This window comes from Molothrus aeneus, chromosome 32, assembly GCF_037042795.1.
Source record: "Molothrus aeneus isolate 106 chromosome 32, BPBGC_Maene_1.0, whole genome shotgun sequence".
In the NCBI taxonomy this organism is placed as follows: domain Eukaryota; kingdom Metazoa; phylum Chordata; class Aves; order Passeriformes; family Icteridae; genus Molothrus; species Molothrus aeneus.
The window spans coordinates 648,503-663,393 of record NC_089677.1 but is presented as its reverse complement, the minus strand read 5'-3'; the positions used below and the strand labels follow the sequence as shown (position 1 = coordinate 663,393).

Sequence of the window (14,891 nt, the reverse complement as noted above, 5' to 3'; positions counted from 1 at the left end):
GAAGAAAACAAACCAGCACCACCTGGTATTAATTTACTTCACCTTCCACCTCTACAGACACCTTAAGCTCCTTTCGTTTTCTTAATCTGAGCAACAGATTCCTCCTTCTTAATCATCTTCCTGATACTGTCTTCCTGGTTTTTTCCCCTGGATTTCTTTGCAATTTTTTTCACTACGGTGGTGGACAAGGAAAATCAGAAATTGGATGCCTCATTCTGGAGCTGATGCGATCCCTGAGCCTCTCTTCCATACACACCTCTCTCCATCATGAATTCCCACTTAGGAATTATATCTTAACAGTACAGGAAGAAGAGTCAAGGACAATCCACACTAAACAGAAAAAGAGGAAATTTCAGATCATGAAAGTTCAATGAACTTGAACCTGACAGAAGGATTTTAGGGATCCCTTACCCCAAGGAACGTTACTGGAGGATGAGAGTAGCAACCTTTTCAAATCCATGCAATGCCATAATGCCATAGCAAGATGTACAAAATTACTAAAAAAAAAAAAAAAAGTCTTATTTGTTTAAAGAACAAAAATATTTGCAAATGCACCAGGGCTTCAGAAACTCTCAGTTGCTCAGCTGTTTAATTTAAACATCTGTTTAGACACAGATGGAAAAATACTCCTTTAGGAGTCTTCATTATCTGTGCATCCAGCAAGAAGAGAAAATTGAGGAGGGCCTGTAGGACTGCACAGTTACTGTGAGCACAGTTCTCACTCCCCAGACAGTCACTGAGAGGGAATGGTTCCTGTATCTTCATTTCTCTCATTCCTGAAAATACCTCTTCTGCCCAGATTCCTGATCAGGCAGGCCACCATTTGTTCAGGTGCCCACTTTGAGGTTTGTTGTCACTGCCAACATTCCCTCTGGCCATCCTTCTCCCCCCCATTATGGCAGTTTCTTCCCTGAATAGCTGAACTAGTCCATCCAGGACTAAACTGCTTAGAAACAGATGTGAAAATTGGCTGCAGAAAAGGTCACCTACTGAGCCTGGTATGAATGAAGACAAACAGGAAAGCAAACTAGATATGAGAAGGAAGCTATAAAACCCTGTGGGCTAGGCTGCTACCTCCATCCAAGTAGGATAACAATTTAATGTCCAGATAGTTCTCTGGCCCCCCAGTAGAGCTATTCTAGAGTCAAATATTACACCATGTGAGTGAGAATAGGGTGGAAGAGGCTGAGCTCTTCTGCCATGACACAAATTGATTTTCTTCCTTCCTCTGACTGAGCCAAACAAAGAAAAGCCCCAGTGATTCATTGTTCCATGCCACCCTGCTCTCTCCCAGCACTACCAGCATCTTTACACCAACTCAGAAATCTCTGCCACAACATGTGCCTTCTAAATATGGGGTTGATAAGTTGTATTGTGTTATTGTTAATCATACTCGTTGATAAGTTGTATTGTGTTATTGTTAATCATACTCAAGAAAAGCTTTTAGATGCCCAGCTGAGCCCAAATCTCCTGCTACCATTGACTTCACTCTGCAAAAATAAGACTTGTGAACTTCTGTCCTACAATCCCTGCAAAAATGCATAGCTTAAATCAGACTTGGATCTTCTGCCCCCTCTGCAGTCCAGTGAGGCTTTGTGTACAACAAAAGGACTTGATTAGATTTTAAAGCATCCACACATGTGTGAATTAATCCTTGGAATTGTTTGGTGATGTAAGACTGGACGAGAGAAGCAAACAGAATGGTTTTTTTCAACCTGCATTTTGAACAAAAAAACCAGCATGCCTAGCTTAATACAGACAGAGGAAAAGCGAGAAAAAAAAGAAAAGACCATGACACAATTCTCGAAAGAGGATTCGCAAAAGTGAAGTACACAACAGAAGTATGGAAATTAAGAGGGGAAAAAAAAGGAAAGATTTTACACTAAGAAAACCATTACCAGCTTCAAGAATGACCAGGGAAAGTATGGGACGTAAAGCTCAGGGAAAGAGGAACAGAACAAAACAGCATCACTCTATAGCAATGTAGAAATTGTCATGGAAAACACCTATAGATTTGGAACACCCTTTCCCTTTTGTCCTGGGAAAGCTAGCATTAAAAATTCAACAATCGCTTTTGCAGCACTAGAAATTGCTTGTGTGCAGGTCTGTGTCTGACTCTTGTACCCCTGCATACACACATAAATTCAAGATTTTATTATTTATTTTGTACATAGGCCTTATAGTTAAAGTAATTAATCTGGGTGAATAATAATAATAGAGCTAACAAGCCAAATAAGGTTTCTCAGTACAATTCTATTTCACAGACTGACAACAAAACTTCAGTCTGATCTTTCCAATTCCTCTTTAACTAATCTAGCAGGAAAAAGGCAAACATCAAATACAGTAAAGAGCAACTTGTAATATCCAAGTAGAATAGCAGAGCATGCTCTCCCTCATCAAGAGTGGGTTTGAATTTCATGCATGGTTTGCAAGTTGTCTCCTGTAGGTACTTATATATAAATAATGCTCAAAATATTGCAAAAATAAGTGTCCACTTTGTAGATGGTGAAAGTCAGTCTAGTTCCACTAGTCACAAACAGAAGTTGAAGAATTGGAGCTCTGCATTTTACATCTCACAAACTGTAGGTAATAACCCTTTATAAATCTCTCTGAGATGTTACAGTAAGTAGGAAGGGTAATACCTAGGTTATGAGTCAGGAAAGCACATTAGGCTCATGCTTAGGGGAGAATTAAACATGTGGTGAAAGTGAAGAGCACATGTAAGCACCTTGTCTGCAAAAGAATGACTTGTAAAAGCTCAATCAGGGCTGTGTGCTTAGTCAGACTCAGTGTGGCCTGCTCTAAGTGAAGTCATGACTCATGACACTTAGAGATTCTGTCTAAAAAGTAAATATTGGATATGGCCACAGCATGGTAAACTCACTCAAAATGCTGTGAGTACATCCATAGAGGACACCTCTAAAATGTAGAGAAAATATTCTGAATATGTTATGCATACCTTTTCATAAATATATAAATATATCTACAAGGGTGTACATATTAACTTGAATGTGAGCATTTGATTGTCAGAAAAAGAAATGAAATCTTCTCAGGACATCTGGTGCAGTATATGCAAAATTGAGTAAATTAGAAATACACTTAGCCATCTTAAAATAATTTAGGCTGCAAGTGAGTTTCCCTAGTTACATGCTGCAATGGTGTAAACAGGCCTATTTCATTGCCATTTTAGAGTGGCTGTAGGTATGAACAGAAGGTTTCAGTCAGTAATTACTGTAACCAGAGGGATAATGTGATCCTTTACCATGTAATTTAAGGTTTGTTACCCAGGCCTTCCTGTTGCTGTTTACAAAGTCCAGTAGTTCATGATGGGTTTGTTTTGCTGGAAATTTGACTTTTGACTAGGACAATGGTGTTCCCACTTTAGGGGCTGTCCTGCACACCTGATTCTTGCTCCCAAGGAAGGATTGTGTACCATGATTTTACTGTATACCATGATCTACTGTACAGTCCATCCCTGAACATGTCTTGGATAAATATTTATTAGCAACTGATTTGTTTCACCTGGATGTCGCCTGTTCAGAGGCTCAACCTTTCTGAACGCCACTGTGACCAACATATGCAATACTGTGCTCACAACTAAACATCAATGTTATCCCTTCATTGGATAACAGAGATGGACCAGAAACCCTGGGGGAGAGGCAGAATTTGTGTAATGAACTGCTGGCATAGCAGCAAATCAGACTTTCCACAAGCAGCCTTTGGAAAAAGAGATTAAAGCTGGAGGCAGGCATTGAGGTCCATGAACCTTCCTAGTATTTCTCCCAAACTGACCTTACCTTCAGATTTTTAACATATTTGAGAACAGCAATTCAAGGGTTTCCTTCTAGATGCTCATGGCAAAGTTTCTCACACCTAATAAACAAGTAGAAATGAAAAGTATGTTACCATGAATAGAATCAGTCCAAAGTTCACTGCATATCCAGGCATGCGGTCACTCCATGTCAGTTTCTCCTTTTCATTCTGTAGGCAAAACACATAAAATAAGAGATGTAACAGAACTGTACAATAGGAAATATTATGATTAATAGGATTTGTTGTTGAGAGCCATTCTCAATTCCCCTGCTGTGATTTTGAAGTTTATTATGCGATTTAGAACACTGATGTTTTAAAGTAGATTTTAATTCAAGATAAAGGAGGGGAAGAGTAAATAAGACACGTAGAAACTGTCTGCAAAATTAAGAAAATATCCTATGCAACTATGATTTAAGTATTTGAAAACAGGTATTCAAGTCCTACTAAAGTTCATATCAGGAGAAATCCCCGAGATTGACTTTAATTCACATTTAGGCAAAGCAAGATTCAAGCATTTATTTTGAATTGCTTCTTGTAAAACTACAGAAGAACAGTGCTTGAGACAGAAATCATGATAAGAATGCTGATTACCATTGAATCCAGTTTTTCCTAATGGTCACAAGCACCAAATGTGACCCCTCAGATAATGATTGGCAAGGCATCCCAGCCCTTCCCCTGGTACTTGTTTTATAGCAGAGGAAAACTACAAAAGTAAGGCCCCTCTGATCCCCACTGCCAACCTTGTTCTTTTCATGCATAAACAGCATCTCCTTCTTCCCTGCATAATTTAAAGCAACTGTGATCAGTGAAATCCAGTACACTTTTCTCCTCCCCACACAAACTCAACTCCAGCCCCAGCTGCATGTACATCTAAAGAAGACATTTGAAGATGGATTTATGTGAGAAATACGATTCTCTCCTCTCAAAATAGATTTCTTAAAATAATAATAAGGTCGCTGCTTTGTTTAAGTTAAACTAAAACTATATAATCAAATTAACTAAGGACACAAAGCCAGCTGCTGTTGGTATTTCTGTGACGCACCACTGCTGCCCCATGGACCAGTACTACCCTTACACTGGAGTTAGCTCAGAGTGATTCTGAATTTAAATGAGTTAAATCAGATTAGAATTCAGGTCCAAGGTTTCCTATAAACCATTTCTAAGGCACAATTGCCCATGGATAAACATAAAAATCTGGGAGTGTTGTGCCTTTGTAAGAAGCTTTCCCAAAGTAGAATTAGGAATGCAGCATATAAGTGCAGAAATGCAGCTGTGGATTTTCTAACCGGGATGTGGAATTAGACACAGGACATAACCCTGCCTTATACATCCATTGCCATGGTGGTGGTGCCTCAGACACTGGGAGAGATCATTACTCAGCAGCCCCTCTTGTGACCTTGTCTCCTTTGGGACAGTCCTGGGAGCACTGGGGCACAGCAGACCCAACCAGAAGCACCAATAATTTGGCCCAGTGTACACAGCACAAAAATACTCTTTACAGTTCATACACAGAGTCCAGCACATAGCTGGAAGGCTACTTGAAAAAGCATTCCTGTGAATGCACACATGCATTTCATTGCATTTTGGCCGTTACCACTCAGCAATTCTACAGGACATAAAGAATTTCTAAGTGATTATATTCCCAGAAGGCCTGAAGGACACCACATTTTACAGTTTCACTAGGGGCTTTACGGGGCTGTGCTTTGTACTTGTGCTGAACACAGGGCTGATAATAGAGATGGGTTTGTTATTGTGGAGCAGAGCTTACACTGAGCCAAGCCTTTCCTGCTTTTCTGCTGCCACACTGCTGAAAGAATTTAGGAGGAGACACAGCCAGGACAGGTGACCCCAAATGACCAACGGGACATTCCAAACCTCATGACATCATGATCAGTGTATAAAGTGGGGAGAAGAAGGAGGAAGGGAGGGATGTTTGGAGTAATGGTGTCTGTCTTCCTGAGAAACAGGAATGTGATGAAGCATGTGATGAAGTCCTGCTCTCCTGGGGATGGCTGAACATCTGCCAGCCATGGCAAGCAGGGAATTAATTCCTTGTTTTGCTTTGCTTTGCTATAAAGCTACCTTTATCCCAACCAGGGATTTTCTGCCTTTTACCCTTCCCATTCTCCCCCCAATCCTGCTGTTGGGGAGTGAGTGGTTGCTGGCTGGGGTTACACCAGGATGGTCAGCAGGCCGTCTTCTCAGCTCACTCTTTCATGTATGTGCTTCCTTGAACCTTGTTTTTCCATGAGTTTGCCATGGACTGTAGCACTCAGCCAAAGGGAGATCTGAACAACGTGAGGAGTTGCTAAGCCAACATGAGAATAAAGGCAATGTTGGATGAAGAAACTGAGCTTCATAGCATACACTGCCAAAAACAAATCTGGAAATTTAACGCAATATCCCATATCTCCCAGTTCATCCTAGTCTGCCCCAGTCCATCCCAGAAGTTTCAGCTCCTCGTATTCCCTCCCAGAGCTCCTAGTCCATCTCAGTTTTTCCCAGTTCATCCTCATCCATCCAGGCAGTGGAAAGCTACCTTCTATTCTTGTGACCAGAGACAGGGTCTCTGGACCCCGGAAGTGGGATGAAGCTGAGTCAGGGAAGGTTTAGGGTGGATAGCAGGAAACCACCCCCAGAGGGTGGTTAGGCACTGAACAGGGAATTTCCATTTCCCCAGGGAACTATCATAGCCCCAAGGCTGCCAGAGCTCCAGGAGCGTTTGGACAACACTGCCAGGCACAGGGTGGGATTGTTGGGGGATCCTGTGCAGGGCCAGGAACTGGGCTGGATGATCCTCTATTTGGAGCAGCCCAGAAGCGTAAGTATTTATCAACACAACAAGACAAAATGGATCATCTGCAAAACAATCTCAGTGACAGATATGTTACGCTGAGGAACATTCTCCATGATGAACTGTGTTGCAGGGGAATATTTATATGCAGACAGAAAACCTCACAATATAAATTGTTTGGTTTTGTGCCAGAGGCAAACTAAAAGACTTACTTTAAAAATCTTACTTTTGTTTTCCTTCAATACAATGACAGATTTAAAATTCTAGTGGAGGAAAAAGCAGGTTTTGGTCTGTGTGCAGTGATGTGTTCCTGTTTTAATGTTTAATCGTGTGTGGAATGTATTCCTTGAAGAGCTACAGCTCTTTTCCTATTAAAAATAAAAAGTGAAATTAAAAAAAATTCAAAAAAGAAATATAAAATTAAATCTCTTCTTTATTTTTCTGGACAGTTTATTTCCATATGAGTTACCTAACATGGCAAAGATCCAGCTCTGCGTATTCAGGTGGATGGGCTTCTGGGCTGTGGAAACCTGGAAGTACCCTGCACTTGGGACAGCACCAGACAGCTTTTGGAAACAGTTCTCTGCTTCTCTGTGAATTAAACCACAGCCACTTTGCTCAGATCACAAGTATTCCAGTTATTAATTGATATTTTCCCTAAGATGACACCTCCTCCAAACAGGTGTTTCTAACCATCAGCAATGCCAACTCAACCTGCACTTGGGGAGTACAACCAGAGATTTTCTTTCTCCTCCATCCTGCTTTGTAGCTCCAGTGCTGAAATTCCCTGTCTTCATTGTGGTTGCACCTGGGTAATCCCAGTGATTTCACTGGACTTGCACAGAGCTGTAATAACTGACTGGAATTTAGTAAAAGATGCTCAGGGAAGAACAAAATCTAGGACTCCTCTCTAAGGTCTTACTCTGCTAGCAACAAAAATAAGCTACAAAATTATATTTCCAATAGCAAAATCCAGAAATTCATCTCTAAGTATGCCCAGGAAGCTTCAAATAAGTAATTGCCATTTTTATAAGCACACATTTCTTAGTAGATTTCTGATTTCATTTTTGCTTCAGTACAAAAGCTTTAATTTGTGTAAAAACTGCACTGTCCAAATTAACACCTAGAAATATGGATTGTGGTATCAAATGCAGCTCTTTTGTATTTGTGTGACACCTAAAGCACTGTCTGTGCCCTGCAGGCTCAAGACAAGGCATAAAACAAGCTGCTTCTGAAATAAGGGGTCCCTATAGTGTTACTTTGGCCTTGAAATAAGTTTAAGACAAGGAGAAATGGATCCTTCAGAGCCATTTGCAAACTATGAGCCAGAAAAGGCCTGCAGAATGTGCAGTTGTGAAAAATAATCAGTTCCAGGGTGATGACACAAAAAGAGGCACAATCAAGGACTGCATTCCTGGGATCATGCACTAGCCACAATGGTCATTGCAATTAAGAAAATTCGGCCGAGTTCATGGGATTCTTTCAGTCTGTATTAGGGACTCAAACTTTTTGAGGGATTGTATTAGCCTTCAGACTTCTGTGAGGAAAGAAAAAACTGCTGCCATGCTGAGCATCTGCAATGCCTGTGTTTATCCCTGTCTGAATCTAGAAGTTCTATTTTCACACTCCCACTGAAGCAAAAGAAAGCACTTTTGATTTAAAACCCATTAAAAGAGAACTTAATTTCTATTCTTCTCACTCAAGCAGCAATGGCATTTTAACAGTAAACATGGTTGTGTTTTGTGAGCAATATTCTGTCTCAGGACTGCACATGGAAAACAAACTGCCAAGGTTCATTTGGAGACACATGAAGAACTGCAAAACCTTTAATTAAAATTTTTTGCTGTCCTTGAAACATGCTGAGTAGCACAGACACATCTGTCAGTGGAGCTTTCAGTGGACACACTCTAAATCTAAATTGTGGAAGCAATGCAGAACAGAGAGCTTTGAGAATTGTGTGCAAGGCTCAGTACTGGGATCATGGAAATTAATGGATTTTGAGGCTAAGCAATGTTATTTTTAACCACCCAGTCTTAGTCTCCTTTGTAACCACATAACTTCCTTGAGAAGATTTTTGCTATAAGGATAATAAATGTGATTTAACTATTAAAAAAAAAAACCCTCTAACCACAGCTTGAGCATTTCTGTGATGATCATTCAGTTACAAGCCTTATTAGGTCATTCAAATTGCTAATTACCTTAGCTGTTGAAAATGCATGGCTTATTTCCAAGCTGAATTTGCCTATCTGCATCCTTCAGCCTTGTCACTTAGCTGCAAAATTGTCAGTTAAGAGCATCTACTGAGAGACTTCTGAGGTGTAGCTGTGGGTTCTTCTGAACTATGATCAGGCCACCTCGTGGCTTTTAAGCTGGCTGAGACCACTCCCTCAGAATGGGAACCATGAACCAAGCCCACAGCTGTATTTCTTGTCCTGTAATGGGGTTGGAAGTAAATCTCCCACAGGCTACAGCCTTGACATGGGAAACTGACTTGACCCTCCACATAACAGGGCTCATGGAAGTGTGGGTGAGTAGCCAAGTCTCTGTGCCTCAGGAGACTCAGCCCTCCCACAGGACCAGAAATATGTCATGTAGTGCGTGAGGGCTGTGCTTCCAGACATGGAGCCTGGCAGGAAAAAGATACCAGCCTCATCTCTGTCAGTGGAGATGCTAGCAGCATGGAGGGAAGAATCCATGAATCCAAGAGCTTTTTAGTCCTTATGCGTCTTGATGCTACATTCTGAAATTCCTAATGAAAAATAAAAAGTCCCAGAGGGGCTGTGGCTGCTCCATCCCTGGAAGTGTCCAAGGCCAAGTTGGAAGGTGTGGAAGGTGTCCCTGCCCATGGCAGGGGCTTGGAACTGTGTGGTCTTTAAGGTGCCTTCCAATCCAAGCTATTCCAAGATTCTATGACATTTGCACAGCATTTGACACACACATATATATACACATATTAAATGTATGTAAATGTATGTCTCATGCATGCAATGAGTACCTTGATAAAAACTAACGATTTGCAGTAGATTTATGTTAATATTTCAAGCTGTTTCCTTCACACAGTAATAATAACAAAGGCTGGAGGTCTGCTCTCACTGTAATTTAAATCTGTAAAGCCAGACGTGGTTAAATTAATATGCTGTAATTTACTCAGGAAAAAAAATGGTTCCTTTGCTGCAGTTAAACTTCTTTTGACACTGGCACTCAATGCACTGTGGCATATTACAATCTTTATTGTGTAAGTGGCATTAAGGTGCTTAGATTTTATATCACTGTTTAATATCAAGTGCTTGAAATTTACATACGGTTCAAGTGAAAACTGGTAGCACTTAGTCTTTTACAATGACAGTTTAACATATGGCTTTACAAGTATGAATTATTTATGTCAACTTGAAGCCATTCAGAATATTACCAGGAAAACACTGTAATTTGCACAAACAATAGGGTTACATCTGTAGTCATAAATATTCATTGTTTGTCAATGCTCTTTGTAGGTGATTAATAAATCATAATGAGGCTGATCCTGAGAAGGCAAAGGGCCAGCTGTACAAATACATCTGGTGGGATTTCCAAAGCCCCTGACTGTGGTACCTGGGCCTGCCATAGTAGAGAAGGTGGTACTGGAATGTCACAAATTCAGCTCAGGGCATAAAGGGATAACCTGTCACCTGCTCAGCTTTTATTTTTTAATGTTTCTCCTGAAAAGTCTCAAAGAATGTGATGAAATACCACATGTGGCTTTAAAATACTCTTAAATAAATAAAGTCAAGCATAAGGAAGACAGATTTTGAGCCAAACATGTGCCTACTTTACTTTGCATGATTAAATCAATTTACTACGCTTTGATATTGACTGGATATGGAACTACCAGGGGAAACAAAGTGAGTTTCAAAGACTGATTTTAGAAAAAAAAAATGGATTTCACTGTCTTGGAGTTCACTGGATCTCCAATCTCCCCTTTGTACCCTGAAATCCAGAGCACCACTATTGTAATAGTCAATCTGGTTTCACACTTTGTCATGTAAACTGTGAACATCTAATGGAGAAGTTAACAGAATAATAAACACAACCCATTTTAAAACAATTTATCAAGCATAACTTAAAAAAAATACCTTTTAGTAGTTCCCATAATTCAGCACCATTTAAATTACTGGAAGGGATTTAATTTAAGAGTTTCCCCCTTAAATTTTTAAGCATAGGACTAACAGCTCTATATGAGTTCATGGGTTACACAATCAGTTCCCAACTACTTGCAGTATCTCACCTTAAAATATAAAAATGTGCAAAATTATGTTATCTTTTGTAACTTCAAGTCTATTTGTCACAGATAGATAACAATTTATCTGAACTTTATCTTTAAAATCACTTGTTTAATCTCATTATACATTTCATATTAGCAATTTGGGCCCAGTGGAAGTAATGCAGTTGGCAATTTTGCAATTTGCAAAGCACACATTACAGTTCTTGGAATTAAATTCAACTGAGCTTATGATTTCAGTTCTAGAAGAGATGCATTTAGTGCTAGACTCTGAGGAAAGATGTCCTTCCCATGTTCCCTTGAAGTTTTTCTGGCCTAATTCTGTGTTGGTGTCCTAGCTGGAAGAATCTGGACTGAACATCTTTTTGCTGTGAAATCATCACAGAACTCCTAGTGAAGCAAAATCTCACTGTAAGGCTCTGGCATTGCACACTTAGAACATGATTCTCCATTGTCTTAAACCATGTGAAGCCACTTATCCCCACATAAAGCGTGAGACAAAGACATGCAACACATTATCAGCTTCCTTGGATCACAATTTCAAATTTAGCTTACACAAACTGTGAATGATCACACCAGCACAAGAGGAGAGCACAGTGGTGTAAATTTTAGCAACCTTTTAAAGGTGGTAATGAAAAGCTTGAGGAGTAGAGAATGAATTAAAAGGGGGATGTGGCTATGTAAAATTCTTTCCCTGGCTCCAGACCATTTATTACCAGCTGTAAAGTATTAATTAAGTTTGTGTTCTAACATTTGAATTTGCTATAAAATTTGAAACACAGTTGCAGAACACAATCTACAGAGGCAAACTTTTGCCAATAACAGAGAGATGACATGCAGGAAAGAGTTCTGGATAAATAGCAAATGGAAGACTAGAAGGATGGGAAAAGATACAAGAGCAAGGGGACTCCAGCTCTCTCTGTTTTGCTCCAAAAAGGACACATTTTGGAGTTAGAAGAGTCCTGACCCTGCTTTCTCTGTCATTGTCATTGGTACTGCCCCTGGCTCTGATCCCATATCAAGGGAAAACATTTTGTTTGGCTAATCATGGTGAAAGTCTATTGCAAGTAGAAGTCCATAATTAGTGTCCCTGTACCTTCACACACACCCAGCCGCCCTCCAAAACCCAACAAGAGTGGGGGAGTATAGTGATTAAGAGGTGTCAATAAAACAAGGAAAGGCAAAGACAAGGAGGCAAACTCTATTAATGGAGTTGGAAGAGTAATGAAGTACATACATTTTGGTATTATGAGCATTGTCTTTAGACATATATATATATATATATATGTATACACATTCCTGATGGTATCAAATTGGCAGTGACTTCCTCATGAATCACAGAACCAATCAAGTTGAAAAAGAACCCTGAGATCAGCAAGTCCAAGCTTGGACCAAACACCATCTTGTCAACCAAACCAGAGCAATGAGTGCCATATCCAGTCTTTCCTTAAACACCTTCAGGGATGGGGATTCCGCTGCCTCTTTGGGCAACCCCTTTCAATGTCTAATCACCCTCTATGTGAAGAAATTCTTCCAACCTGATGCCCAACCTGAACTTCCCCTGGTCCATAGCAATCTAATTGCAAGTCCTTTCCAATTTCCAAACAGAGAAATGATAACTACTCATACACTGGGCGGAGTTGGGTAATATTTATTCCAATTGTATACATGTGCTAAAACTATGTAGGAAACACACAAAACTCTGCAGGGGGCTACTTGCTACCAGCATCCCAGATAATTTCCCCCTTTTTCCATATTTCTGAAGAAACAGATGTGTTGGCAGTTGGCAGTAAAATGCAGATCTATTGAAAGATGCTTTGAAAAGCCTCATTTGAATTTATTATAAAGCAAGTTAGCAAAATTGGAAATAGCAGGCTTCACATTTAATTTACTTAAAAATATTTCTCTGTGTCTTTCCTACAATTAACAAAAAAAAAGGATGGAGTAGATCTATCAACAAAACAACATCTGTAATCCCAAACCAAAAAAGTGTTGAAAGTAGTGGAAACATGTACATGAAACTGTGAGGTGGTATCTAGTCAGGGACCACAGTTTATCCTACATTTAACATGACAACAACTCTCCAGGCCATGTCAATCGGGTTTGCAGAGAATACTAAATTAGGAAAGGTTGTGAATAGTGGAGGGAGCAAAGATTAAATACCAGGCTGTTGAGAAAGCAGAAATACAAGTGTGAAATAGAATGAGATTCAAGGAGGGCAAATTAAGACTGATCCAACAAGGAGCATAATTTGAAACAGCAATAATGCTCAGCAAAGTAAAAAATGATATAAAATATTCTTGGAGAGCAGGGAGTTACTGTGTGAAAATCAGGTCTGGAGAGTATAGAAAAAGTTGTAATTTATACTTGGATCATCCTCAGAGGTAGTGAGGAGATAAATGTCTTAAAACATTCACACTGCATGGGGGTAAATTCTACCCATATGATATGAAATGAATTGGAGAGTGGTATGCACAAAATCAGCCTTCTAACACATTCAAAATTCCAAAAACTCTCCATTCACCACTAGCAAGGGCTGAACTTATGTTTCTCCCAGTTGTTTATACATGGGAGAGAGCAAGTAGACTATGGGCACATATATTCCACTGGATGAGCACAGACCTGAGCTGAGCCTACCTGGGCTATTTCAGAATTAGAGAAAAGATCACCAAGATGACCGGGTATGAGGAGGATGCACTGAGAGGATCTCTGGACAGAGCCATGAGTCAAATAGGGTGATTTGTGATGCTCTACCTCCCCCCAGAAACTTGCTCCAAGTTCTCATAACAAGCTAATGAATTTCTGAACTTCTTGTGTTGTCACAGAAAACAGTGATATGGAAACTTGCATTTAAATCCCCCATTGCAATCGAATTTCAGCTAAAGTTAACAAAGAAAGGGGTTTTTCTCAAAAACAGGTTACAGTGTGAAGTCCTCAGTGCAGTATTTACTCAAAGTTCCCAAAGATATGCAGATGGATCCTCTCATTTGCTACAGTTCTTTGCATTCAACTGTTAGAATTCTTTTAAGGTTGACTCTATCCAAGGGAAAATTGTAGGGGTTTGTTGGGTGTCCTCTCTTGGCACAAACCTGATCTAAAAGTTTCTGTTACATAGAACGGTCTGGATTGGAAGAGACCTTTAAGCTCATCCACACCCTGCCATGGGCAGGGACACCTTCCACTAGCCCAGGTTGCTCCAAGCCCTGTCCAACCTGGCCTGGAACATTTCCATGAATGGGGCAGCCCCACCTTCTCTGGCAAACCTGTGCCAGGGCCTCACCACCCTCACAGGAAAGAATTTCTTCCTAATATCCAATCTAAACCTGCTCTCTGTCAGTGTGAAGCCATTCCCCCTTGTCTCGTCTCTCCAAAGCCCTCATAGTTTACTTGTGTAATAAAGTCACTCCCTGAACTTCCCATCAGCCATGACTAAGTGGAAGGAAAGGTAATGCCAGGACAGAGAGAGCTTTTGTAGGGACCTTCCACTCATGTTTATTCTACGTGAATGACCTCTTTCAAAAAGGATGAGACAAGTTTGCTTTTCACCCTTAATAGAACACAGTCACTGGTACAGCTGTAGAGACGAGGGATGGAGGAAGCAAGATCTTTGGAATCTAGACATGTTGAGGAATTCTCCATTACTTGCACTTTGAAATCAAGGCCATCTGCTTTTCTATAATTTTTTAGTTTAGTTTGATGGTTCTTATGGATTTCCTGAAGGTTTCATTTAGCGACATTCTGTAACTTGGTGTGGTGGTTTGACAGGAAATGTGTTTTTTGGGATGTTGTGTTTTTGGCCAATGGATATTCAGACTTTAATATTGGCATTTAACCTGGCCATTGGGACATTAGACACGCCTCTGAGAACACGGGGTTAAAAGCAGAGCTCTCCCCTGGGAGGGTCCTCTTGGGTTTCCGGCGGCAAAGAGTTTGGGTCTCTCCCCCGGCCCAGCTGCTGGCTGGGCAGGGGGAGGGGAAAAGCCATGTGGCCGGGAGAGGTAGGCCTGAGCCCCGGGGTGGAAGGGTGGA

At 40.5% G+C, this 14,891-nt stretch overlaps 1 protein-coding gene across 1 annotated transcript in view; it reads right to left on the bottom strand.

Annotated features, from left to right (window-relative positions):
- The window catches only part of ANO2 (anoctamin 2), a 148,990-nt gene that overhangs the window by 33,161 nt on the left and 100,938 nt on the right, over positions 1 to 14,891 (bottom strand). Inside the window, exon 15 of the mRNA XM_066568424.1 lies at positions 3,907 to 3,981. Within this exon, the coding sequence (XP_066424521.1) occupies positions 3,907 to 3,981 (75 nt within the window). The remainder of the gene's footprint in view (positions 1 to 3,906; positions 3,982 to 14,891) is intronic.